Source organism: Lytechinus variegatus, chromosome 18 (assembly GCF_018143015.1).
Source record: "Lytechinus variegatus isolate NC3 chromosome 18, Lvar_3.0, whole genome shotgun sequence".
Classification (NCBI taxonomy): Eukaryota; Metazoa; Echinodermata; class Echinoidea; order Temnopleuroida; family Toxopneustidae; genus Lytechinus; species Lytechinus variegatus.
Genome location: NC_054757.1, coordinates 9,580,089 through 9,607,908, shown reverse-complemented (window position 1 = coordinate 9,607,908; position 27,820 = coordinate 9,580,089). Strand labels below are relative to the sequence as shown.

Sequence of the window (27,820 nt, the reverse complement as noted above, 5' to 3'; positions counted from 1 at the left end):
GGGGCTGAAGAGTCCCTGCCCCTTTATCTTTTGTCTTAAAGTCAGTCTCTTTATTATGGTACTGTTTTATTTTTTAAAAAATCACAGTTTCAACAATTTTTGTCATGATTTCCTTGAAATGTATGTCCCATTTGATATTTACATCCCGGGCCAATCTGAAGTGAAAAACCATCTATTTGAATTTTAATTTTGATCGCTTTGCTATCTTGTAAATTTCCCCTGAATATATATATTTCTTTCCGAGATTTACTGATTTTTCTCCTCATTATGCCACCGTTTGGAAGCTCATGACAATAACGGTATGTTCGAGGCTTAGATGAATTTTTTTTTTTTAAATACTGAAGTCGGCCGAGGGTAATAATATCCAGGTCCTTTGGAAACGCATAGAGAGGTTAAAATCATGTGATATGCGCTATACAAGACTTGTTTTATTTATTAATTTTTACTGATATAATAGCTAAAACAATTGTCCATGATTATTATGACTGTAGTTTTTTGGGGGCCTAAGTTGACATAGAATCCACGACATTCGTTATACTGGCCCCAAAATATGGAAAGAAATTCCGGATTACATAAAAAAATCTCTATCAACAACAAGCTTTAAAAATAAAATGAAAAAATTGCTTCTGTAATTCTATAGTGCGTATCAAAAAAAGTTTACACTTTGAAAAATCCTGTAAAATTATATATTTGTAATATCCTGAAGATTGTTCCACATTTTAACATTGGTACAGGTCCATTAAAGCAAATGACGATATAACTGTCGAAAAATATTTCCGCTTGAGTGAGCACCACTTACTTTTGAAAAGTTAGTGAAAAATGATTTGCGCAGAAATTTGAAATAGTTATGCGAATAAAAGTAGACCTTAATCATGAAAAACACATGGAATTTAGCTAGTAAAAGTGATTTGAAGATATCTTCTACATTGTTTGACTTGTTTCCTTGCCCAAAACACTTCGAAGAGTGCATTTCGCCCCACCCCACTCCCCCACACACCGAGGCAATCGTGACGATATTTGCTTTACACTGAGCTGTGATTTGCATGGAATGGCTTAAGCTTGATTTTCATTTTGTTAATCATTGCTAAGCTTGGGAAAAGTGTGGGGAAACAAGTATTAAATGAAGAATGAAATGTAAACCAACATTCAATTATAAAAACTTAGTGAAAAAATGCTGGAGATGTCGATCTGTTATAAACTTTTGTTCAGATTCAGTTATGTCCTTAGATCCAGCTGGCACAAATAGGGTAAAGGTTGTGCTTATTAAGTGTTGAAATTTGGGTGGCAAAATTGTCACAAAATGCTTGAATTTATCCCTTTTATTCCAATTGACTAAATGTGCAAGGGAAATGTGGGATAAATCTTTTGTAGTGTAAGTTTGATTTCGTCCTTTCCCCTTGACACAGCATGAAAACGATTTCTGCGCAAACAGATTTCTGCGAGCTTTACAGAAATTGACAGTGCTAACTCAAGTGTAACATTCTGTCAAAACTTTTACTTCCATTATATAGATGAGACCGAAACCAAAGATTATATGTGAAGAAATTACCCACATGTTGCATATTTTTTAATTTCCATGGCTTTTTCAAAGTGTAAACTTTTTTTGATACGCACTGTATATATGAATATTTTACATCTTACATTTCCTTTTGACTTGTTAACATGATCACATGAACCTTGGAAAATTGTTGTTGCGGCATTTATATTTTGCCCCCCCCCCCCTGATATTTTGCTGAGTATTCTATTTTATTCAGTTGGTAATTTTTTTTTTGAATAACATTTTATTTTAATTCATGTCCGCCTCCCCGCTCACGTCACCATCTCTTTCCCTTTTCTTCTCTTCTCTACCCTTTCCTTTACATTGTTTGTTGCACTAGCGTACCTACTGGGGGCAGTCTGCCCCCCCCCCTCCCCGACGAGTCACAACCCATGCCAATGACATATCCCTGCCCCCGACGCGCTTGAAAACCTTTTTTGCCCACCCCCCCCCCTGACGCGCTTGAATACCTTAGTCCCCCCCTTGACGTGCTTGAAAACCTTATATTTTTCATAACCAATTGATTTTTGTAAGAATTAATGTTTACGAAAAATGAAGTGAAATGGAAGAAAATAATGTTTATGTGAATTGAATTAATACTATGTCGTCTAGACAGATATCGATATTTGAGACCAGCGGCGTATCAGATGACGAAAAAGGGAATGGTGCGAGACTAGGTTATCTGTTTATTTGACCAAAAAAAGTTATCATACTTGGTTTAAAATGAAGTAGGAAGCTATATTACGTTATGGAATTCCATTTTCGAGGACCAGCATATTTACATTAAGAGATGACAGACCGATGAAATGTTGGGATAATGGACTCTTTATAATATTTTAAAAAGAGTATAAAACTCATCATCAACAATATTCAATAATCTCCTGTACTCTTTACAGGTAAAAACAATAAGCAACTATATTAAAATACAGCACACAAAATTCTAACAAGATGTTTCAATCTGCAAGTAAGGACTCTTTGACCTCTAACCTTTTTTACTGCAAAGTCACTTCAGGGCCCCGTATTACAAAAAGTTATGATTGATCCAAGCAATCTCAACTGTATGGAAATCCAGCAATGCCATAATTTTTTCTTCAGAAAATTTGTACAATGTACTTTGTGAACATAGAAAAGCACACTGAATTGTTAAGAGAACGATGAATGTATGAAAATGCATCATATCTTGAAAGTGATTTGAATATATATGCATTTTAGATGTTGATGTCACTGGCCGTCCATAGTTGTGATTGATCAGATTATCGTAAGCTTTTGTAAGACAGGACCCTGATCTTTCTCACATCAAAGAGTATGCATGATCTTATGTTTTAAACAATTTTACATCTGGCCTCGAGAGCTTTTTCTGATGGCTATGCCACTGTCATCATCATATTCATCATCACCATCATCATCACCATCATCATCACCATCATCATCATCATCATCACCATCATCATCATCACCATCACCATCATCATCATCATCACCATCATCACCATCATCATCATCACCATCATCATCACCATCATCATCATCATCACCATCATCATCATCATCACCATCATCATCATCATGACTATCATCCCCATCACCATCATCATCATCATCATCCCCATCACCATCATCACCATCATCACCATCATCACCATCATCACCATCATTACCATCATCATCATTACCATCATCATTATCATCATCGCCATCATCACCACCATCATCAGCATCATGACTATCATCATCATCACCATCATCATAACCATCATCATCACCATCATTACCATCATTATTATCATCATCATCACTATCATCACCATCATCATCATAACCATCATCATCATCATTACCATCATTATCATCATCACCATCAACACCATCATCATCACCATCATCACCATCATTATCATCACCATCATCATCACCATCATTATCATCACCATTATCATCACCATCATCATCATCATCATCATCACCATCATCACCATAATGACTATCATCATCATCACCATCATCACCATCATCATAACCATCATCATCACCATCATTACCATCATTATTATCATCATCATCACTATCATCACCATCATCATCATAACCATCATCATCATCATTACCATCATTATCATCATCACCATCAACACCATCATCATCACCATCATCATCACCATCATTATCATCACCATCATCATCACCATCATTATCATCACCATTATCATCATCATTATCATCATCACTATCATCACCATCATCATCACCATCATCACCATCATCATCACCATCATTATCATCACCATCATCATCACCATCATTATCATCACCATTATCATCACCATCATCATCATCATCATCATCATCACCATCATCACCATAATGACTATCATCATCATCACCATCATCACCATCATTATCATCATCATCATCACATCACCATCATCACCATCATTATCATCACCATCATTATCATCATGATCATGATCATCATCATCATAACCATCATCATCATAACCACCACCACCACTGTCATCATCTCCATCATCATCAAAATACTTGCCTTACTTTGTATTTTTCATTGAAAATTTAAATTTGAAATAAAATAAACTCATATACATGAACAATCACTCAATAGACCAGCCGACAGACCGATCATTCAGTCAGTCAATCACGATCATCATCATTATCCTCCTCTCAACTAAACTAATTCAACATCACCACTACCATGACATATTTTTGTTCATAAACCATCACTGCCTTCAGAAAGCTGTGATTATAATCACAATCATCATCAGTAAAACTGGAAGAAAGAAGAAAAGAAGTGAAAAATGATCCTTTTGATTTATATTGGCATTTTATGTACAAAAACAGAAGACGACCTTGTAATAATATCTATTTTTTTTTACTCTAAATCAGGGGCCTTGTTTTGATATCATGAACCAAAACTCATTGAATTCCCCAGAAAAGGACAGCGCTAAAACATTTAATCAATCATAATTGCACTCAATTGTGATTTCATTACATAAGTACAAGCATGACAAAGTAGCCATTACAGTGACTTTTATGCAACCGGGCCCCGACGTCCCATTGACTTTGTACACAAATTGAGCCTTGTTACACAGGTTAGTTGTTTCACCAAGAGTTTACAGGTATGAATTTGTAACTGATTTTCCTTGTTTGAGCTCGTTACATGAAAAGCAGCAGCAGCAGGATAATAGAAGGGTGCACTGGGTCCCGTCTTACAAAAAGTTGTGATCGATCCAATCAATCGCAACTATGGAAAGCAAGTAGAGTTAACATAAAAATGCATGTTTGTTAAAGAAACAATTTGTAGATATGAATGTTTATCCATAAATTCATTGATTTCATGACAATTTGGTGTGTTCTCCTTTGTTTACAAAGGACATTTTGCAAATTTCCAGTAGAAAAAATTATGACACTATTGGATTTCCACTATGTGGATTTCCATAGTTAAGATTGACTGGATCAATCGTAAGTCTTTGTAAGATGGGGCCCAGAACATTACCACATGATACTCCTGACAAGGGGTGTTGGTGATCTTGATGGAGATTTGGTAGCTCTTTACTCATGAAAGATCACAAACAGTCCTTTTCAGGACTATCACATGGTGATGCATCATTAACAATTCTATTACCATTCCATCATGAAAATATTCTGTTTCTGTTCTTGTAACTCCCGTAGGAACTCAGGACAATTTCTGCTGGTATAACGCCAAACTGGTATAACCAATTAGGAAACATTTCACGTCTAAGTCAATCAGGCATAGAGGTGAGACCTTACAGATGACATTACTCTCGGGTCAAAATGGGGAAATGGCAGAGCGGGGATTCAAACTCACAACCTTATGATTATGAGTCCAATGCTCTAAACCACAGGACCATACAACCTAACATAGAAAATCTTATCATGACGATTGTTCTAATCTTTCCAATTCCTCTTTGAGCTTCTTATCTTCATCAGCGATGGGAAGGTACTTCTTGAAATTAATCCTGTGACCATCTAAGAGAAAGGCAGTCAGGGTGAGTCTCTTGATGAATGGACCTAAAAATAAATACAAACAAAATGAAAACATGGAAGGCTTGATTTTACAAAAGTTTAAGCAGATTTTTTGTCATATAAAAATTGGGAAATGACGAAAAACCTGTTAATCCTAGTTTGGCAAAAATCCACCCAAAGAATAACAGAGTCCTGGATTTTTAAAGGTTGAATAATGTTGGAACATATCGGTGGAACTCAATTATGGCAGGCTAAGTGTTGTAATCAAGGAGAAAAGGTAAGGTAATGCGAAACTTGGGAATTGCTCTATAATAAGCGCTCTGTTAAGGACACCGCACACCTTACAACTGGTCCACGATCCGATTTGCAGCAAATCGCATTATGCTCATTTTCTGAAAATGTGAAGGAAGAATATCTTTTAATTTCAGGGTCAAATTATCTGAAAGAATACTGACATAAAAATTTTGAATGACTGCAAGCATTTATTGTGGAGTAAAGGTCAAATTAATTTGAAATCGTAGCCTATCGTACGATTGTTACGATATCAAAACAACTAGATATTAAATTCACTTTTATTCTAATAAGGATGACAGCACAGTCACAGATTTGAACATAGGTATTTGTACAATGGTTTGGAACATTACACAGTAAGATATTCCATGTCTCAATATTAGCATCAACTTATACTACGTTTCATTCCCAAATCGGATCGAGACGAATCGTACGGTGTGCGGTGTCCTTTGCCCATCCTGTGATCATATTCAATGGTACACCATAATTGGCCGAGTCCTAAATACGCAGGTATGAACATGGAAGTCCATTGCTTTTCAGATTCTGACGTCATCAAAGTGTAATGTAATCATGTTTATACATTTCTGGCCCATACCCAGAAGATAAGATTTTAAGCTCGATCTGAAAAATAAGTCAGGAAAAATCTTGGAACCAGCGGGATTTGAACCTCTCATCTACTGACTGCAGGTCAGAGACACTACCACTAGGCCATTTCGGGTTCAGAGCAGGGCCCCCGTCTTATAAAGATCGATTCAATCAATCTCAACTGTATGGAAATCCATACATACCATAAATTTGTTTCTAAAAGAAATGTGCTCCACCTCCTTAGTAAACAAAGAGAATCACACTTAACTCAAGAGAACAATGAATGTATTAATATACATCCTATCTAGAAAATATCTAAGATCTTGACATTGCTGGCCGTTCATATTTGTGGTGGATTGGATCAATCGCAACTATTTATAAGAAAGGGCCCTGGGTCCCGTCTTACAAAGAGTTACAATTGATCCAATCAATTGTAACTCTATGGAAATCCATCAGTGTCATAATTTTTTTCTCCAGGAAATTTGCAAAATGTGCTTTGTTAACAAAGGAGATCACGCCAAATTGTCAAGAAATCAATCGATTATGGATATACATTCATATCTAGAATCTTTTTAAACTAAACATGCATTTTATATGTTGACTTTGCTGGCTATCCATAGTTGCGATTGATTGGATCAATCGTAACTCTCTGTAAAATGGGCACAATCAAATGAGAATACCTCAGTATCTTTGATTTTAGTCTGCCATGGATAACTGAATGGAAATTTAAAAGTTTGTTGGCACAGTATGAATAATGTTAACACATTACTGCTTGCAATTAAAAATATGTTTCTAACATTATTTAAAGGTATTATTTAACTTTGTGAGCAGCCGATTTAAAAAATTCTCAAACCAAGATGAAACATGTGTACAAGTGCATGTATTAGAACTAATAAACCCTGAAAACAACCATTATTGAGAATGAAAAGCTGAAACTACAAGGCAAACCCCGATTTTGTAAATAGGCGTCTTATAGACGCCTAAATAGTACACATAATTGTATGGGATGAAATTAAGATGGTGCTTCCGGTCACTTTATATTTCAATTTTTGAAGCACTAAATAATTATTTTCGAATGCAATTTTTTCTGGGCTTCGTTTTTGTAACATATCACAGACACAGGTGACAAGTGTGACCTTCTAGCTCAGATTTTTTAAAAGTCAAACCAATGTTAACCAATCACTTTAACCTTACCCAGCAAGCCTTTAATCTATGTCCCCCATAAGCTACAGACAAACCAATATCCCATATACCCAGTCAAAAAACCCACTGTTTTACTCCCAAGTCTACGAATCTCACTTGTATGATTTACTTACCATATTGAAGGGGTTTATGTGAGCACACATCAGATATGATGGCAGCCATGTTGTCTTCCAGTTGATCATTGGTCAGACTGAGCTGTATGTTTTATAAGATACAGGAGAAAGAGATGGTTTTTAAATTCAGAAGTTACCTTTCATTTCTTAATAAAATCCTTGCCACATCTTATTTGAATATACAAAGTGATGGAGATAACTCTGAGCAGAGTCAAATTTCAATCTTCATTTCAGACTTCACTAACTTGATTTATAGAGGCAACATATTCATGAATAAAGGGAATTCCTCTAAATAAAAAAGAAATGCATAGACTCAAATCAATAATGAAAAAGGCATTACCAGTAAATGACGTAACACTAATGACGCTGATAAATAATTGTCAATAAATTCATTGGAGGGTCTGAAAATATGACTCATTACTCACTGTTTTTTCTTCATTTTTTGTATATCTATAACAAGAATATGTAATACCACTAAGATACCAAAATTGATTAAAATTTAAAAAAATACTTTAATTTAAATTTCCAAAAGTTGTTTCTGTTAAAAATTCAAAAATTCTATGTTCTATTAAAAAATGTCAATATATGAAGTAGTCTGACATATATCTATTATCTCAAAATATCCACTCTTTGACAGTCTAATTCGATTCCTTTAACTGTATTTTCATGGCATTAAAATTAAATTCAGAAATGTACTTTCCTATTTTCAAAATTAGTTTCTGTCCAAAGACACCCCATTGTGATGGTTTGTGAAAATGACTTAAGATATCTAAAAATGATTGTCATGGTAAGTGCCAAACCAACTTCTTATCCAATAGCTATATTTAGTCAATTTGAGCTGTGTTTGGACTTGTATCACAATGAGGTACAATCAATCTTATTAACAATTCTAGTAACATGGATTGATATAGAATTATGATTGATCATAGCTGTAGATAGACATTATGGCCCGTATTCTGAAGTCAGGTTTAACTTAGACAATGGTCGAACTCTGTGCTAAGATTATGGGAAGCCAAAAATGTCAAAATTTTTATTAAGTTGTATGTCTCTTATGTTTACTGCGCTCTTTCCTGATTCACTGATGGTGAAGACAATCATCTATTTGTGCTTCCAAGACAATTATGAATGATTTAAGAGCCAAATGAGCTGAAATGTGATGTCTCTACTGTTAGTGATCGATGTCACAATTGGCTTTCCATACTTTAACCACAACTTTAAACCCGCGTTTAAGTTAAACCCGACTTCAGAATATGGGCCTATATCTTTTATGTTGCAAGAGGCTGGATGTTACTCAAACACAATGATCCTCTCTATGTGACAGAGGAGGTGAGTGAATATTATCATTATCATTTACACACAAAAAAATTATTCTATTTTTGTCAATGCAATCTTCATCTTCATTCTCTTCCTGTTCCTCCTCCTCTTCTTCCTCCTCTCTCTCATCCTCTCCCTCTTCTTCTTCCTCCACCTTTCCCCTTAACTCTCCCTTCTTTCCTCCTCTTCTCCTATTCCTTCTCCTTTACTACCTCATCTCTTTCCTCCCATCATTCTCCTGCATAGAATCCCCTTCCTCATCTTCTTCTTCATCCTCTCTTTCCTCCTCCTCATCTTCTTCTTCCTCTTCCTTTTCCTTCACTCTTTCTGTTCTCTCCTCCTCTCTCATCTTCTTCCTTCTCATCTTCCTCCTCTTCTTTCTCCCCCTTTTCCCTCTCCTCCTATTTCTCCTCCATTTCCTTTCTTCCCTTCCTCCTCCTCTTCCTCTTCTTCATCCTACTTTTCCTCCTCTCTTCCTCTTTCTCCCCTCTCCTCCTCTTTCTCTTTCTCTTCTTTGTTCTACCTCCTCTCTCCCCTCCCACTCTTCCACCTCCTCCTCTTACTCCTCTTACCTTGCCAATAGCACAGTTGATGGTGCCGGTCTTGACTTGTACTTTATATTCCTGTCCCTTTCTGTATAGATTCAACATGGCTGGGATATTGTTGCTAACAGACCCTGTCAGTAAATCAATGACAAAGATATATGTATGTCAACAGTGCAATAGCGTATTTCCTACATATTCCACAGATGAAATTGTGTAATCCAAACATATTTAATAATAATTATAACAGTTCTTGAATAGCACATATCACATTATGTCATAACGTCCCTATGTGCTTCCAAAGAACTTGGATATTATGACCCTGGCTTTAGCCCAGCAGCCTTTTATGGTGCGGAGGCATTTCTAGGAATAAATTCCTGGCAGGTACCCATTAATCTCACCTGGGTTGAGTGCAGCACAATGTGGATGAATTTCTTGTTGAAGGAAATTATGCCATGGCTGGGATTCAAACCCAAGACCCTCTGTTTCAAAGTTTGAAGACTAATCCACTGGGCCACAACACTCTTAAAGTACATTATGGTGAATACTGTTCTCAAGACAAATGGCAAATTCCAATCAACAATCAACCTTCATGAACTGCCACAGTCATGATCATTTGACAGCATTACACATTTTGATAAGAACTAGAAAACAGAATTTTTAAGGAAAATTCACATAGAGGGTCAGACATATATATATATCTACACATGATGAAAAAAATTACACTTCCTCTACATGTTTATGATAATAATTACAATAATTGCAAATGATAAATGTATACAAACCTCTTTTAGAAGCGGGGAATCTTTTCCTCAGTTTCTCCTTTAGTTTGGACAGCTTGGGCATCATCTCTGGAGTGGCAACGCAGTAGTCAAATGACCTATGATGTATCCTGTGGTCAAGGATGTCTTGAACAGTGTCAGCGTTACCAACCATGTAAGATCCTGAATCTAGGGCAACTTGGGTGTCAGACTCCTAGAAATAAGGAAGTTAACATCATATTTAGTCAGAGATTTTTCCAAGACATTTCTAACTAAACTTAAGGAGAAACTAAGAAAGAGTACACATTTATACTTGTATATATTTGATTCTTATAAGAGAAAAAATGTTCTTGATCAAAGACAGTGCAGGGAATAATATTCCTGGTATCGCATCGCAATTTGCTCCACATTTTTTAAAGACTGCTATGCATAAAGTCCTTTGTATAGTCTATTTTTACATAGGACTTTGCATTACTTAGTTGAGAGCTTTTCAATGCTATTCAAATTTGTAAAGCAAAATTATTCCCTGCAAAGATTATACAACTGCTTCCCAAGAAATCATATGATTGATGCATGAAGCTAATTAATTATTTTTCCAAACACAATTGATACTTGAAAATGACAATTGATGAACATTAATAAGTAAACCATTAAAAGAAATCATAGTTTTGATAAAGGATCTACATGTAAATAATTATATCACTATGGTAAAATGCCATCAAAGGATAACTTCGACATTGTTCTCATTAAAATTTCTAAAACTGGTTTACTGGAAACCGGATCAAGAAACCAGTTTGGAAGATCGCTTTGCTAGCGTTCTCAATTGATCACCCAATAGTGTTTTTCAAAACCACTTCACATAAAGCGGTCTTATTGCAATGGAAACATTCTCAGTAGGATGACATGTCTTGCGCGAAATTTGAAACAGCAGCGTTGGCATTCCACATACAGTGTGTGGAGTAGCGTGCTCGGAATGTGCGAAAGAATCGCTTCCCGAAGAACTGTTGTGGCCTCACTTCCGCTAAAACCAGTTTAACGAGGCAAAGTGATCTTCAAAACTACATTACGAGGTGGATTTCTGAACCGGGTTGGAAGATCACTCTCAAGACTGCTTCAACTGTTCTAATTACACGTTAAACTAGCTTTAGGACGGTAGTGAGAACAGTGTCCCACATGGAACAATACTCAACAAACAATCAAAATAAAGAATTCCATGGCAGTTACCACTGAATAAATAAACAATATGTATTGCTACTAGAAAGGGTGGGTGCAACTGTGGTTCCCATGGTGACACAAACCCCCTCAGGAAAATGGTCAATTTTTGCCATTTTTTTTAGGTTGGACGGAATTATCTTTGGTCACATGATTCAGATTACTTTTATGATGGATATGATAATTTTTATGAATCAGGTCCTGATAGAAATGATACTCACCTCAGCAAAGCATAATACCTTGTTGTCTTCTTTAAATGGGTGTGGTAGGATCACCATGTTTTGAAATGGAACTACTTTTTTCTGGAAAAAAGGGAGAAAATAATCACCATGAAAGTTTGTTTGAAAGCAAACAAAATATTGGAGAGACAGATAGGTGAGATTTTGTACAAAATTAGACAAAAACTAGGAATTTTTTCAATCCTTTTGTTTGTGTTTACTATCATTTTTTTTTTTTTACTTTTTTCGAAAATTGACAATTTTCTTCTTTGACAGATACTGGCCTACAAACATTTGAAAATGAAAAAAACATGAGTCATAATCACGCGGCGCAAATTATTTTGCTCGATGTCAGGTGGGTCTCCCTCACTTTTTTAAAATCAAGACATGTTTAGCATTCGTACATTTAAACATTGAGAAATTACAAGTGCTGAACGAAACACTATATTACTCTTACACCCATACATACACCCACACCCCACCACAAAAATACATTTGTGGGCTGATTTATTTTTTATCTTAAATAAATGGAAAAACAGAGCGCTCCTCTTTTTGGTTGATAAGAAAATCTAAAAAAATAGGGTAACTCCTGGAAAAAGGAGTAGTTGGCAGGCCTGGAGTTCTTTAAAGATATGAATTTATTCTACATGAATCACTTTCTATGCAATAGCATGACCTCTTGAAGGGTGGATTTCTTGGGTCTTAAAAATACATATCAACATAGTAATCATGGGACAATTCTCATGTAAATCAGACAAAGCAGCATAAGAAGAAGAAATATCATCTTCAAAAGACAGACGGGAGTAATGGCGCAGTCACATTTCCCCTACGACGGCCGTTCGCAATTTAAAAACAGCCATTTTAAGATTTTTTGTTCCAGCTACATGTAGAGGGGTCAAACAAAAATTAATAAAACAGCTGTTTACGACTTGCCGAACAGCCGCAGTAGGGGAAATCTGAATGCACCATAATTAGTCAACAATCTCCTCTGAAAATGCAGATCATCTCAGGGGAGGATTTACATGGAAAACTAGCTGCTTCCATTCCCATGATTACCAAATACAACGAAGAGAAATCAGCTGGAAATGAAATTTTCAGCATTGTACTTGTCTGATTTTTCTCTATTGATTCAAATCAACATTTTTCTGAGGTGGACTTGACCTTTAAAGGGAATAAGGGATAGAGCCTTGTCGATCTAGCTCTACACAGTGACTGCCGGGTCCCCGATCAATTGGGCAAAGCAAGTTTTCGGATTATTTCATTTCATGTCTATTTCAAACAATCAAATATGCATTTTTCTTCTATTTTTTTGAGAGGCCGTGGTCTCTGACACCCATTATAATGGCCATGACACCCTCTTCCCTTTTATCAAAGTCTAGGCGAATACAATCGTGTCCTTTTTTTATTTGGTCATGGTGCTATTTTCCCATCAAATGCACCTCTAGAAGTGGTCTTGGTTTTCTCTGCTGCCCGGAATTTGAAAAAGTGTCCCCTCTAAAGTCGCCGTGCCCCTCCCATTCTATTTTGAGGCTTTAATTTTCACGATCATGGAATTTCAAGCAAATTGCTAGATGAAGCCTGACAAAGAAATGATATCATTCATTTGAATCATCAATAAAACAATGAATTGCATTCATTCATAATGATAAACAAATATATAGATTTACCTTTTTCTCAAGAGTCATATCTAGATGAATACCTATGGTGACTGTTCTGTTTTTGTAGAGTTCCGGTTTCCTTACGTGCGCCCATCGATCATGCGACCTCAGCTTTTCCATGGCTTCATGGAATGTAACCTGTGAAAGAAAAAAAAATGAATGAAACCAATGTTACTCCTCTTTTTTATGTTCTTGTCATGAAGGGGCGACCAAAAGAGGTGGAATCAAGCAAAAACTCTGCATCCCTGGTCTCAGACTTTAAAATATGAACTTGAGTAATCTTGAGACCCCTTCCTTTTCAAATGTTATTGTGATTGATAGTTCAAGTCACACTTGGAAGTCCGTAAGAGATTTTTTTTTATTCTGTGGTTTTGTAATTCAGATCAGGAACCATACAAAAGAACATAGTAAGTGATTATTGGGGGTGATTTGTATGATTAATTGTATTAATTGTATTTATACTTTACGAACGACTGGTGATCTATTCTTCCGCACTGAATAATCACCAAGTTACATTTAATGGTGAATATCATTTACTTCAGGAAAGGATCACCAGTCGTTCTTAAAGTCCCTCTTGCCGGGCTACCGACTTTTTTTACCAAGCAAACACAAGAGGGGAGTAGCAATTTATGTTCACGAACACTTACAAGTACAAGAACTTTTGCCAATCTCATGTGAATTTGAAGAAAGTGTGTGGTGCCTTCTGGAAACTGCTAGGGATAAGATTTTAATCGGATGCATTTACAGAAGCCCAAATAGTTCTGATGAAAATAATCAAAGTCTTCTCAACCAACTTCAAGAAATTGTCTCTCGATACAACCATACTCATGTCATTATTGTTGGTGACTTTAATTTGCCAAACATAGACTGGGAAGGAAATTCAACAACAAGTCGCGGGAACTTTTCTGATCAGTTTTTGGAATTGCTTGATGATTTATTTCTGACACAATTGGTATCTGAACCTACAAGACAGAGAAATGGTCAGCGGTCTAATTTGTTGGACTTGTTAATTACAAATCATGAAGAGATAATTGAATACTGGAATTTGAGTTCTCCACTTGGAAAAAGTGACCTTCTTGTACTTTCTTTCGAAATTGAGATGTGCCCAGTTAGAGTTAAACCAGGTCCTCGTTATGCATACTTTCGTGGCAATTATGAGGAGATGAAGAGTTATGTAAAGGAAAACAACAGTTTTGCAGTACCATCTAATTCTGATGTAAACATCAGATGTGCACAGATACTACAGGCTTTGAGAGAAGTGACAGATCTCTTCGTTCCTAAGATCAAACCATCAGGTAGAAGGTCTGCATGGTTGGATAGGAAAGCAAGTGAGGCAGTTCATGAGAAACACAAAGCATGGAATCGCTATCAGAAGAATAGAACTATCTCTAATAGATTGGATTACAACAAAGCCAGAAATAAAGCCACAAGTATTATCAAGCAGGCTAAAAAGAATTTTGAAAATAAACTGGCATCTGAGGTCAAAACAAATCCAAATCTTTTTGGCAATATGTACAAAATACGACAAAATCCAAATCCTGTCTTGGAGAGTTGACTCTGCCAGACGGCACAACTGTAGATGATGACTTCGATAAAGCTGAGGTGTTAAATGACTTTTTTGCATCAATATTTACGCAAGAAGATACCAGTAATCTTCCTTCATTTCCTGAGAGACCCTTTGACTCTATTCTTAACCCTAAAAAGACTGGGGGGCTGATTCAGCCCCCCTCAACATTTTTCGCGATAAATCCGCCGTGCAAAATTTTTTTGACCGCGTCGCTCGCTGACTTTTTACTTTCAAGTCTCACGCAAATTTTGAGACCAAAATTGTGACCCCCGAGTACGCAGTTCCAAAATTACGCAACATCTCGTAAGTGCACGCAGACCCAAAATTACTCAAAAACGTGAATTTGTGTACAAATCCAATACAAATATTGTTTTTATCCAAAATTCATTAATGTATCATTATTTTTCCTTTTACTGCTTGAAATCAATTAATTTTTTAAATCTTTTTTATGGTCAAAATAAAGTCCCCGACAATTTTCATTGAAAAAACAATAAAAAACAAAAAGTCGAAAAACAACGAAATACATAAGAAATTTAGAAAACAATAGAATACATAAGAAAATAAATGTGATGTTGAAATTTTTTTAAAATAAATTTGATCAGATGCCTATCTAGAGTATGTGAAACAAAAATTAGCATTTCAGGGGCATTATTTTATTAATTAGAGCAAACTTATGATTTTACGCATAAATTAGCATAATTAATGAGACATGAGATTTTTTGCAGAATTTGATGTTATAGTTTTGTAGATAGTGCCATGGGTAATGCGTGTGCCAATTTTCATCGCGATCGCGCGATCGACGGCCGAGATCATAAGGGGGGGGGGGGCTGAATCAGCCCCCCAGTCTTCTTAGGCGTCGAAATAGCCCAGTCTATTTAGGTTTAATGATATTGTCATTACAAGAGATATGGTTCTGGAAAGATTATTGATGCTGGACAAAACTAAGCTCCAGGGCCGGACCAGATTGATGTGTCGAATTTGCAGTGGATCGATTGTTGTCGGAGCAAATGTCATGGAACCTTGTAAAAAGTTTGTTTTAGGGTTATTAAACAGGGGCTCATTGCTGAGAGAGCTGCAATCAAAGACAACTCCAAATGTCAAATACAAATAGACTGTCAACCAATCAAGAGTGCACATTTGTGGACTTGTGCTTTGCCTTTGATCGCAACCCCATAGTGTATGACCACACAGCTAGCGCTTGTTCACACAATAAGCCACTTCACGGTTAGCTGATGATCAACCTTTCTCAAATGACCTTTGCGATTTTTCATTTGGATGAGCAATAACATTTTCAAATGAAGATGTTGCGTAAGTTTTCACGACAAAGCATTCAAATTCTAAGAATGAAAAGTACTGTACAGACCAGGTGACTAGAATAGTACATCACGGGTAAAGTTTTTGAAATTTGTTTGTTTTATTGTCTGCTTCTGGCACATTTTGACTATAGTTTGGGCTACTGTCAAATACCAGTGATTATGAAGACTTTTCTTTCTCTTCAGCTTGGATGTGATGAAAAGAATATTTTAAAAGGAATACATGAATAATCATCAAATCACATATGCCTACGTCAGTGAATTTGAAAACCACCTTCATGGTTTATCTCAAATGACCTTTCACTGCGTGTGCGCAGTTTACAACCATGAACAGGCTTATAGAAAGTGGAAGCCATTCAAAATATATCTCATTGTGACATCAATGAGATTTAATACATCCTGTTCAACAGCTATTCGGCTAAGCTTGGCGCACAATATCCAATTATGAACAGGATGTATGGGTGGGAATCGTATCAGTACAATACACCAAGGATGTGTTTTACGTAGGACCAGGCGTGACATTCCCCTCTGAAAAAGAGTCTAAGGATGTGCTGAACAAACTTTTTTTTGCAATTAATCCATCCATATTTTATTGTTCCAAATAGACACCAGAATTGTTAGTCTTCCAACATGACTGATTGTACTGAGTGGGTAATAACGAATCTGTGCAGTACACCTAAGAATGTAATTTTAAGGAAAAGATCTGTAATGAACACCTCAGTATATCCTGAACAGTATCCTTTCTTAAATAAATTGACAGCATTTTTATGTGGTAAATGTTTACACTTGGATAATTAGGAGGTGTTCTTTGATGTGATGTCGAATTTGATATGTGTCAAAATATCAGACATAACTGCAGTCTGCAATGAATGAATCTGGTGTCAACGAAGGCATGAGAGTTGCAGTAAAATTTATAGCCACCTCCCCCCAAAAATATAAAAAGATGAAAATAATAATAAATAAATAGATAAATAAACAAATAAAAAGACAAATAAATACATTACAATACATTGGTGGTGATTTTTTTACCTGACTGCTAAGAAAGCATGAATGCTTGTAAGCAAGCAACAAGAAGACTGACGGCTTAAGGTCCTCTCCGAAAGACCTGGTACTGAGGATTAATGCCTTACCAAAGGGCACTAGCGCACCATGTGGGAATCGAACCCGGGTCACCGGAATACGAATCCCCAGCTCTACCGACTGAGCTATCGCGCCTCCTCCTCCTTATAAATAAATAAATTAATAAATAAATAAATAAATAAATAAAAATCAATAAATAACATGAGGATTGTTTAATAAAAGCTTTCTAGAATCAACCCTCGGGTTAATTTAATCAAAAAGTGAGCATTTTCATCTTTCACTAAATTAGCGTTTTTTTAGGTGTGAAGCTCTTTTTGACTCACTCGGTATCTATAACTTACCAATTGTGGAGGATAATGTTGGATCATGTATACATCGTCGACTGGTCTCGCTGCCATATAACCTTTAGGTTTCACCTCTAGACCAAGCTCATCCAACGCGATACTGTCTTCTCCATCTGAATCATCTGTGGCAAAGTCCTCCTTTTGACTTGAGAGCTGGTTTACACTGGGCAGTCATGAATAAATTAATGATATTATTTGGTTTGTACATGCTTGGTCTGAAATGAGTTGGTCTTATTTTCAGATGAGCCATCTTGATCCTCGCTAAACTGTTTGAGTTCATGCTTCATTTTTTTCTTTTATATTTTTCTTTTTATTTCCTTTCGTTTTTTTTTTTCTTCATTTCTTTGAATTTTTTTTTTTTCACTTTGTCTCATTCTGGCACTTGGTCTAACTGCCAAACAGTCTAATGACCACTTGTCTAATACTACTATTCTTTGGTCTGATTAAAATTTTGTTTCAGCTAAAGTGAAACTTGCCAAAGTTGTGTCAGATTTATTGGAGTAGGCCAAACTGGATAAGAGACAAACTTATAATTAACCCTATCTAGGCCGGGGTATTTTGGGAGTTCCTATGGCCGGGGGGGGGGGGGGGGTGGGCCTCCCAGGCCCCCCCTAAGATCTCGGCCGTTGACCACGCGATCGCGCCGAAAATTGGCACGCGAGTTGTCTGGGACATAATCTACCAGATTGTATAGTAATTAATTTCATGCGAATCGCTATTAAGTGATTATGCTAATTTATGCGTAATAAGTATGAGAAATCATACTTTTCCCTCTAACTCCCTAAATAAAGCTCCAAATGTACTAATTTTTGGTATAGAAACTCTTTGTGGTGTCCTTAGCAAGTGTACATGAAAAAAATTGTGATATCAAATCATTTTCTTTTGTATTATATTGTTTTTTGCAATTTCTTATGTATTTCTTTGTTTTTTTTACCTTTTGTTTTTCATTGTTTTTTCAATGAAATTTGTTGGGGACTCTTCTGTGATCATAAAAAGCATAAAATGAATACATTTAGACTACAAAAACTAAAAATAATCATACATTTATGAATTTTGGTTGAAAACACAATTTGCATTGACTTTGTACATGAAATCACGTTTTTGAGCAATTTTCGGTCTGACATGCACTTACATAATGTTGTGTAATTTCGTAACCACGTACCCGGGTGACACAAAATTGGTCTCAAAAGTTGCGCAAGACTTGAAAGTAAAAAGTCAGCGAGCGGCGCGGTCAAAAAAATTCGCACGGCAAAAATATCGCGCGATTTGTTGAGGGGGGGCCTCCGAGGCCCCCCCCCCCCCGGCCTAGATAGGGTTAAATTAAGCCAAGTGGAATAGACTTGTATTACTAATCCCATCTGTCATACATCATTTGATAAGGAACCATTTAACCAGGTAAATTATTAAAAAAAACATTATAGTGCAATCTCACCTCTGACAAAGGCATCTGCTGTGAAGGAAGGGGATCATGTATTTGGTCTTCTGAGGCTTAAGGGACACTTTCATCTGTCTGGCTATCCTCATTGCTCCGCTTGCTTCTTTCCCGATCTGAGAGCCTGTGAACAAAAGAACAGAAAGTGAGGCTAAAATCATACAATTATATAATATAATCATACTACATGATTTTCTATCACTATCAGAATGAAATGAACAATGATTATGCTTAGCATCCGATTTTAGGTGCTTTAGTCTTTACTTTTAGGTCTCTAGATCTACTCTATTATTCCAACTCCAAGTCCAAACTTGTTTTCCAGACTTGTGTTTAGAGATCAGTAAAATACCACTTTCTCTAGATCTACTCCTACTAGAAAGCAGGAAAACGAGCGACCCTGCCACCATCCAGAAGAGTGCACATGAGCTTCAGCAGTGGTCTAAAGATAACAACATGAAACTCAACCCTAGTAAATGTGCTGTCATGCACATAAGCTTCATGAGAACAAGTCCACCAAATCCCACTGTTGAACTCGAAGGGCAGGAACTATCTGAAGTCCAGTTCATGAAACTACTTGGAGTTTGCATTCAGAATGATTTGAAATGGACATATCATGTCAATGAGATCACCAAGCGCGCAAGCATGAGGCTTCATATGTTGCGCATCCTCAAGGGATTCAAACTACCCCTTGATGATTTGAAGGTAATTTATACCTCCTATGTTCGTCCAGCATTAGAGTACTGTGCACCAGTTTGGCACTCTGGACTCGACGCATCACAGAGAAAACAAATTGAGAGAATACAAAAACGAGCATTCCGCCTCATGCTTGGGCCCGCTTACCAAGATTATGACCATGCACTAGAACTGCTTAACCTATCTACTCTAGATAAGCGGAGAGAAGGACTATGTATGAGACTGGCAAAGGGCGTGAGTCTTCATTCCTCCCCCTTTCACGACTGGCTACCTCCAACTCGAGAGGCGGTCCACAAACGTTCACTACGTTACAGCAATATGTACACTGAAATACGCTGTAGAACAGAACGCCGTCGAAAAAGCGCTGTCCCATACATGGTCCGACTACTTAACAGTCAATCGAATATGTAATGAATTTCAAAATTTACGATTAATTTAATACACGACACAACTTCTCAACAGGCAATCAATGTGTTAATGATATCCAAATTATGCATAATAAATTTTATTAAAAGCGAAATTGATATGCTATCTTCTAATATAATATCATAATGTTTTCGTTCGCTTTAAATTCTGGTTACGACTCTTTGCAGCAAAATTATTACGATAATCAAGCTTACATGATGTACTTAATATTACTTTTACCACATCTAGCATTGCTTGTTTTCAATGGGCATTGTTGTTTTATCCCATCTTGGTATAATTGTTTAGTATGCTAATTCCATTTTTATACATATACAGCGAGAAAATATTTAATCAATCATTAGAATTATGATATCTCTTATTTCCGTGTAAGCCAGGTGAATACTACTACTACTACTTAACTCATTGACAGAAGTCCTTTAATCAGTTTTACCAACCTCATCAACATATTTTTCATTTTCCCCCTTATTCCGGCTCAGTTACATTTCATATTCAATTCTTTAAAGAAATATCATTTGTTTATAATTTGTTTCTTATTTTATTCATGCAAGCTTATGAATTACTGACTTTATCCCCACAGAATCATATTGTGGTTACAACTATCCAATATTACTGTTATCCCATGTATAAAATTATTCTAATCTTCTCCTTTCTTAATTTACAGCATATAACATTTATTTATTTCATTACTTTTATATGTCATTTTGTTATAGCAATTGTTATTGTATATATTTTGTATTTTACCTTGTACAGAATTTCGCAATTCAGCCTTTGGCTGCGATGAAGTTTTCTGAATAAACCATTTCAATTTCAATTTCAATTTTCATAATTTGTATCTGCAACCATGTATCCTTTTATAAAAAGCCTTAAATGAGGGGAAAGACCTCCAAATTACTAGTAATACCATGAGAAACTTTGAAGTTTTATTAATGAAATGATGCATTATAAATCAAGGGCATATACTGCCTCACATAGCAACACATTGCACTTAAAAAATTATTATACAGTCCCAGTCATTGCATTTTTTGTGTGTTGTAAATCTGCTTTTGCTGCAGAAAAAAATCTGCACATTCTTCCACTCAAATGTGAATATAGCTCTGTCAATATTCGACATCATGAGTTGATTTAGGGTTACAAGCACTATTCTTTTTTTTATTTCACAAGATTTCAAATGGTACCAAATTGGTTGGGATTCCTTCAAGATTTCAAAAAGTCACTAGGCTAGGCCTATCTCCCAGACCCTACTCAGTCTCAAACATGCCTTATTCAAAGTTCAACAGGGTCTCATTATTTGTATAACGATAGAACAAATTGCATATTTTCCCCTGTAAAGTGGAATATCTTTGACAATATTTCAGAGCCAGTTAGACTTAACTTACGAGTAAGACCCTACTCCCTAGTTAACGACTTAACATTGATTTAAGCACCATATTATTTTACTTAGTTTACTAGACTTAAAGCTCTCTGTTATGTTGGCTGTTCTGCTGAACTCTGTTGGCTCCTCTCACCAATTACAGAGACCAAAGTTCTTGCTCGATCTGTACAGTGACTAAATGGCCATATGTTTATGTCTTAAGTATGGATAAATCAGGGAAGTGAAGTTGTGCAACAGCCAGAGAAAACCAGTTTTATCCCCTTTTAAGTTTATTTTTCCCCGTTTTGGTGAATTTCAGGCCAAAACGGAATAATAATCTTTAATTTGGTATAGTTCTTTTTACATACTTTTATGAAATGAAGACAAAAATTGATGAGCCCCGTCGGGGATTTTGCATGCATTGTTAAGTTAACCCCCTATAAAATGGTGGCTGCACGATAGCGAGCCGTCTGTGTAGGAGAAATATTTTTTTTTTAATGTTAAAAAGCTCGAAACAGACGGATTGCCATCATGCCAGCTGTATTTACAAGCTTTAAGTCTAACAACATTATTTATTTCCAGTGCAACTGCAACTAAGGCCAGGCAGTGGATTTGTGGGTTAACTAAGAATAGATTTTAATAAAAGGATTTTGATCAAGATCTACTTTGTGCAGACTGAGCTGTGGCTGCAACACAAGAAGTGACCAAATCTGAATCCATATGATCAATTCTGGGAGCTGGCAAGTCATCAGCACCACACCAGTACTGACTACTGGCAGTGGCAGTGCAGCCAGTGCAGAGAGAGACCCTCGCCCCGGCTCAGCCGGCACCGCGCACCCAGATCCGCCGATGGGCGATGTCAGCTCAGTCAGAGGAAGAGCAAGACAAGTGACACTCTCTCTCTCACTCCACGAACCACAAAATTCTCAAGTTCCTACCTTTACCATGACTTTTGGCCAAAATAGTACATACCAATTACAATAGCTATATTTTCATACAAAAATAAATAGACAATTCATGAACAAACCGATCCCGATAATTGATCCACGGACTAGCCGAGCAAGAATTTCGGTTCTCATGGAGGCTGCCATTTTGAAGGGAACGGTTAACATTAACAAGAGAGGGAGACATACCGCTTCGGTACGGGTACTTGGGATTGGACAGGTACCGGAACCTATATAGTTCAGCGTTTGATATTGAAAAAGAAAATAATCATGTTGATTAAAGGGGAATGAAACCTTTGGAACAAATAGGCTTGTGTAGAAACAGAAAAACCAAAGAATAAGAATAAAGAAAGTGTGGGAAAAATCGGACAAATAATGAGAAAGTTATGAGCATTTGAATATTGCAATCACTAATGCTATGGAGATCCTCCCATTGGCAATGCGACAAGGATGTATGATGTCACTGATGAACAACTTTCCCTTTGGTGGACTATAAAATACACTCAAAATGTCCCTTTTTGCTTTTTCTTATGATGATAAAAACTCTTTATCCATTATGTTTTCTTAGAAAATATGTATTACATGCCCTCACGTAGAAAGAATACATGATCTATATATGGATAGATGTGAGAGGCAATTCAAGTGAAATATATACTGTAGTAATGGGGAGAGTTGTTCACAAGTGACATCACATATCTTTGTCGCATTGCCAATTTGCTATCTCCATAGCTATAGTGATCGCAATATTCAAATGCTCATAACTTTCTCATTATTTGTCCGATTCTCCTCAAACTTTTGCTGATCTGTTTCTTTGATTTTTCTGTTTTCAAACAAGCTATCTTTTTCCAATGGTTTCATTCTCCTTTAAAGGGATTCCAGCTGTGGTTGAAAGACACTAATAGTGAGACACGAGAAGTAGTTGGATTAAAAATACAGGCTTATTTTTTTTTATTGAAAAGCGCAAAGAGAAAATCATAGGCCTAATAAAAATATTCCCGAGAACAAGCACCCTTCATCTTTGAGTGATTTTTTATTTTCTGTTTTTGCCTGCTTGTCTTTTTTATGGAGACCAAACACCCTTCATTTTCGAGTGATGGCCTGCAATGGGGGTGGCTTGTCAACTATTTTGGGAAAATGCCCTCCCCCAGTAAAAAAAAGGTTCTGGAACCGCCTCTGTTTATGGTATGAAAATCTCTAAAAGACGTTTTTATGTTGAGTAAAACGAATTGTGGAATTAGTAAAGCCTAAAGTCACAAGACAAGTCTCCAAGGCCAAAGCCGCGGTGGCTGGCAATTACAAGGTAGGGGCTGATCCTGCATTGACGAATCATAGAGAGGGGACATTTTCCCTACTCGGCTGCTCGGCATTGATTTTCATTTTCATTTATTGGTTGACATGTAGGAAAATCATAAACAGAGCTAGAACAGGCGTATAAAAATGTCTGTTATTGAGCACAAAGGGTGTGCTGAACTAATTGAAAAAAAAAATCAAAAGAAGAGAGAGAGGGGGGCGGGGCTGGGAGTGAAAAAGCAAACAGGGCATTCTGTGCAAAAAATAATAAATTAGCGAATAGAACGCGTATCTATGTACAAATGCGAGTGGCAGAGCGCGAAGCGTGCGAGGATTTGTTTTTCAATATACCGACCTGGAAAAAAAAGCATGGGGATTTGTAAAAAGACGATATCAATATCGTTGCATGAATGTGAGCTCGAAACGCGAGTTGATACTGACCAATGAACGTTTAAAGCATAGTTTCACCTTTAGACATGTTAGAAGAATCATATAGAGGACTTTATTGTCAGTCTGTCAGAAAATGAATAATACGAGTGTGAAGCGCGAGCTGTGATATTTGGAGATATAGATATATATTTTATATGTAAAGTTGCATTATAAGTATGTTAAAAGATTATATAATAATTTTTATCTCAATGCAAACCTAAGAGGAAAAATATTTATGCGACGGAACAAAACAATGAGCTCCATTTAATCTTTATATGTTTATTTATTGTGCATTTTTATACTTCTTCCCCTCCCCCTTTTTTTTTCTTTTCGTCTTCTGCACCCCATCCAATGCCACATATAAAGGAATGCCTTCCGAATTTCCAAAACTTATTCTAGATCCAGAATTTGATATTAATTTGAGGAGGAAAATGTGATCTCTGTTGAAGGCATATTTCTTTCTCTCTTTTGGAAGGAGTGGTCGCGCAGAACAATCATTTTTTCTTTCCGATCTGAAAAAATGGACATGCTATAAAAAAATGTATATCACAATAATCCTTTTTCTTTGCTAATAAAATATTAAAAGTCGATGATCGTTTTTACTTTCAATTACTTTTCCATACGTAATTACCCAATAAGACATTCAAACTATTTTTCACATTCCATTGACAAGAACCGTTTTTGCAAATAAGATATTTACGTTTTTTGGCACTAAATGCTGGAATTCATTAGATGAAAGCCCAAAGCTTGCATGATATAATTATAGCTTAAAAAATGATGAAAAACATATTCAGGGGCGGATCCAGCTTTCGCCAATGGGGGGGGGGGGGGTGATTTTTTTTCACCCATTGTGTTCCTCGATCGGCCGCTCAAAGCTGATATTTTTTGGCACTTCTTAGCTTTATTTTTGTATAACAATAAGAAATTACCATAATTTCATACGCCCCATTTAAATAGTGCGAGCGCGAGCTATTTTTTTTTTATTTTCATGTATTCTAATTGTCCTGAAAATTGACCATTCCGGGCAACGGGGGATTTTAAGTAGTTTGTTATAGAACAATTAATGAATTAATATAGTGGTATACATAACCGATTAAAATGTGAGCGCACAGCGCGAGCTGAAGATCATAGTCAGAGCCCTTTTAAAAAATCAATTTGTAAATCAAAATAATAAAAGCTCGACCGAGCTGAAATTTGTTTTGCATATTTACTTCAAAATTTGATAATTTAAGCTCCATATAGCTATTATTAGCCTATTGAAGATACTATCTCATCAAACATGCGATGTGAACGCGAAACGCGAGCAATACTTTCATAAAGTGACATGAATGTATTTTTTTTTCCAAGTCTACCCCTCCCTTAATTTTCTTTCCTTTCTCCTCTTCCTTTTTCTCCTCTCTATCCCCCTCTTTTTCTTTTCTCTCTTTCTCCCCCTTTTTTTGCTCCGCTAATGGGGGGGAGGGGGGCGGCACGGTCCCCACCTGGATTCACATATGTTGAATTAATTGCCCTGTTTGATTGATCAGTCTGGCCAAATGGACAATCTGGCACGGACAAGTTAAGGCAATTGCCCCCTTATTTTTTCCCCTGTTTTTGCACCTTTTACCTTTTTACCTACCATTTTCGTCAGTTTTTTTTCCTGGTCAGCCACGAGGAAGATATTTCGAAATGTAGTCCTACCATATTAGATTGCAGGTAAACCGTAGTACAACCCATAGCAAATATGCCTCTTTTTTCATATTCTCATCCTAACACCCTATACCCCCTAAAAAATGAATGAAGAAAGAAAAGAAATTGTTGCACCATATTATTTATATATCTCCAGGCCTTGGATGTAACTACTCATTCCACGACCTTTCGCTAGCTGGCCGAAGTCTCCCCGGTATATTCGATCTCTCGAAAAGATGCTCTTGTCCCCCATGTTAAAAAAGAAAGAAAAATCTATGCAAGCCCCCCCCCCCCTAGCTTTGGATTACCTTTTTTTTATAGAGAAAATAACGAGAAATGGTCCTTGCGGCGCGCGGCGTATATGTTGTATCTGCGTGCGCCGCGCGCCATCAATTCGGACGCGCGAACGTACGTAAGGTTCATTTCATTTACCCGTAATTTGCCTGCCATTTTGTGAAATTGTGGAAAGAAAACATAAAAGTTAAATGTGCTATTTGTCTTTTTGCCTCCTGAACTGGTGAAAACCGACTCAATGAAGGTAAGTTTAATTATCAAAGCTATTTTAGAGCAATTTACTGAGTGTGATCCTTTGGTGAATGTTGTAGAAATTGGCATTGAATTTGCGTGTTGCAATTGTTGTGGACGTGAAGTTTCGTAAGTAACGCTTTCCAATGGAAACTCTTTGTTTGATATGTATAGAGAGAATCGTGTGTATATGCCTACAATACATGTAGCAGTACCAGAGTGCAGTGTGAGTTGTGTCGTAGGAAAGGTAGCGTGCAAGCAGCTAGCATAGCACTAATCTAAGCAGGTAAATAATTTTATGATGATTTTTTATAAATTTGATGTGCAGTAGGCATTATAAAATTTGTCATCAGTCTACTCACTGTGTGTGAATAATTTCACTTCCAGTTCCACTTTTTGCCAGGCATGGCAGTTGGCATGGCAGCACAAATTTCTTTTGCGCTATTTTTATGCAGTGTATGCACCGGCCAACTATAGATTCTAGACTAGTAATAACATAGACTTAACGACGTGCTGTTAAGGTCACTTACTTCAGTCCATATCAAAATTATGGCGAATCTAAGTGAAGTGATGTCTCATTGTCTGGCTGAAAATTCGAAAAAAAATGACCCGAGATCGAAGCTAAAAAAGAGTCTACAGCCATGACAGCCATTCCTGATTGTGATATTCAGAAAAGCAAATGGCAATTACAGGGATTGAGAGTGCTAAAATAGATCCAGTGACATCGATTCCTGCCAGTTCATGGTTCATGTTCTACATTTTTTATGAATTGCTGTCTTCCTAATATGAAACCTGATATGTTTACATTGACTAGATTGGTGTCCGCACTTGACATGTTAATGAACTTTACTAGAATTCTCGTCTGGAGAAATCTAAAAATGAGAGAAAGTAAACTGGGATGATCTCAATTTTCTGACCAGCTCCTCTACTGCCATGTCAGACGATGACCTGTAGTGTTTCCTGAAGAGAACCAAGATCGGTCGATGGTTTTAAGACAAGGCTAAACAAAATTCAAATGTCTACTTTCATCCGGGGGCACATCATTAATTATAATTCATCACTAGCCACACACACCTGCAGCAATTATATCCCGATTGAGGAGTTTGCCTGCACTGCTGCAGTAACAGGAAGAAGAAGACCCTATAACTGCGAATGAATTTTGATAACTGACTTCAGTTTATAATCTCACAGCAGAAATGATGCGCCGACTGAGAGTTTGGACTAAGTCCACCTGTGGAAACAGTTGTACGTGCACCACGCACAAAATATCACAGGCACAAGTTAACACATGCAGCTCTTTTATGGGATTGTAAGACATTCTGATG

General features: G+C 36.6%; 2 protein-coding genes across 2 annotated transcripts in view; one reads left to right on the top strand and one right to left on the bottom strand.

The window, feature by feature from the left end:
• Window positions 1–4,977: 4,977 nt before the first annotated feature.
• On the bottom strand, window positions 4,978–22,770 carry LOC121432179 (39S ribosomal protein L1, mitochondrial-like). Its single transcript, XM_041630036.1, has 9 exons — window positions 22,638–22,770; window positions 19,170–19,293; window positions 17,735–17,900; window positions 13,443–13,571; window positions 11,779–11,859; window positions 10,370–10,559; window positions 9,615–9,718; window positions 7,729–7,810; window positions 4,978–5,581 (listed from the first exon to the last, which is right to left on the bottom strand). Exons 1-9 carry the CDS (start codon window positions 22,768–22,770, stop codon window positions 5,445–5,447), a joined length of 1,146 nt encoding a protein of 381 aa, XP_041485970.1. The 3' UTR covers window positions 4,978–5,444.
• Window positions 22,771–26,379: 3,609 nt separating this feature from the next.
• Window positions 26,380–27,820, top strand: part of LOC121431697 (CCR4-NOT transcription complex subunit 6-like-B) — a 34,224-nt gene continuing 32,783 nt past the window's right edge. Inside the window, exon 1 of the mRNA XM_041629350.1 lies at window positions 26,380–26,508. The gene's annotated coding sequence lies outside the window, so the exon portion shown is untranslated. The remainder of the gene's footprint in view (window positions 26,509–27,820) is intronic.

Bases quoted from the DNA above. Each gene is read 5' to 3' on its own strand.
- LOC121432179 (XM_041630036.1), bottom strand. From the start codon at position 22,770: ATGTCTCCCTCTCTTGTTAATGTTAACCGTTCCCTTCAAAATGGCAGC. The intron at 17,901-19,169 runs GTGAGATTGCAC...ATGACTGCCCAG, and splicing joins AGCAGATGCCTTTGTCAGAG to TGTAAACCAGCTCTCAAGTC. The intron at 13,572-17,734 runs GTAAGTTATAGA...TTTCTTTCACAG, and splicing joins AACATTATCCTCCACAATTG to GTTACATTCCATGAAGCCAT.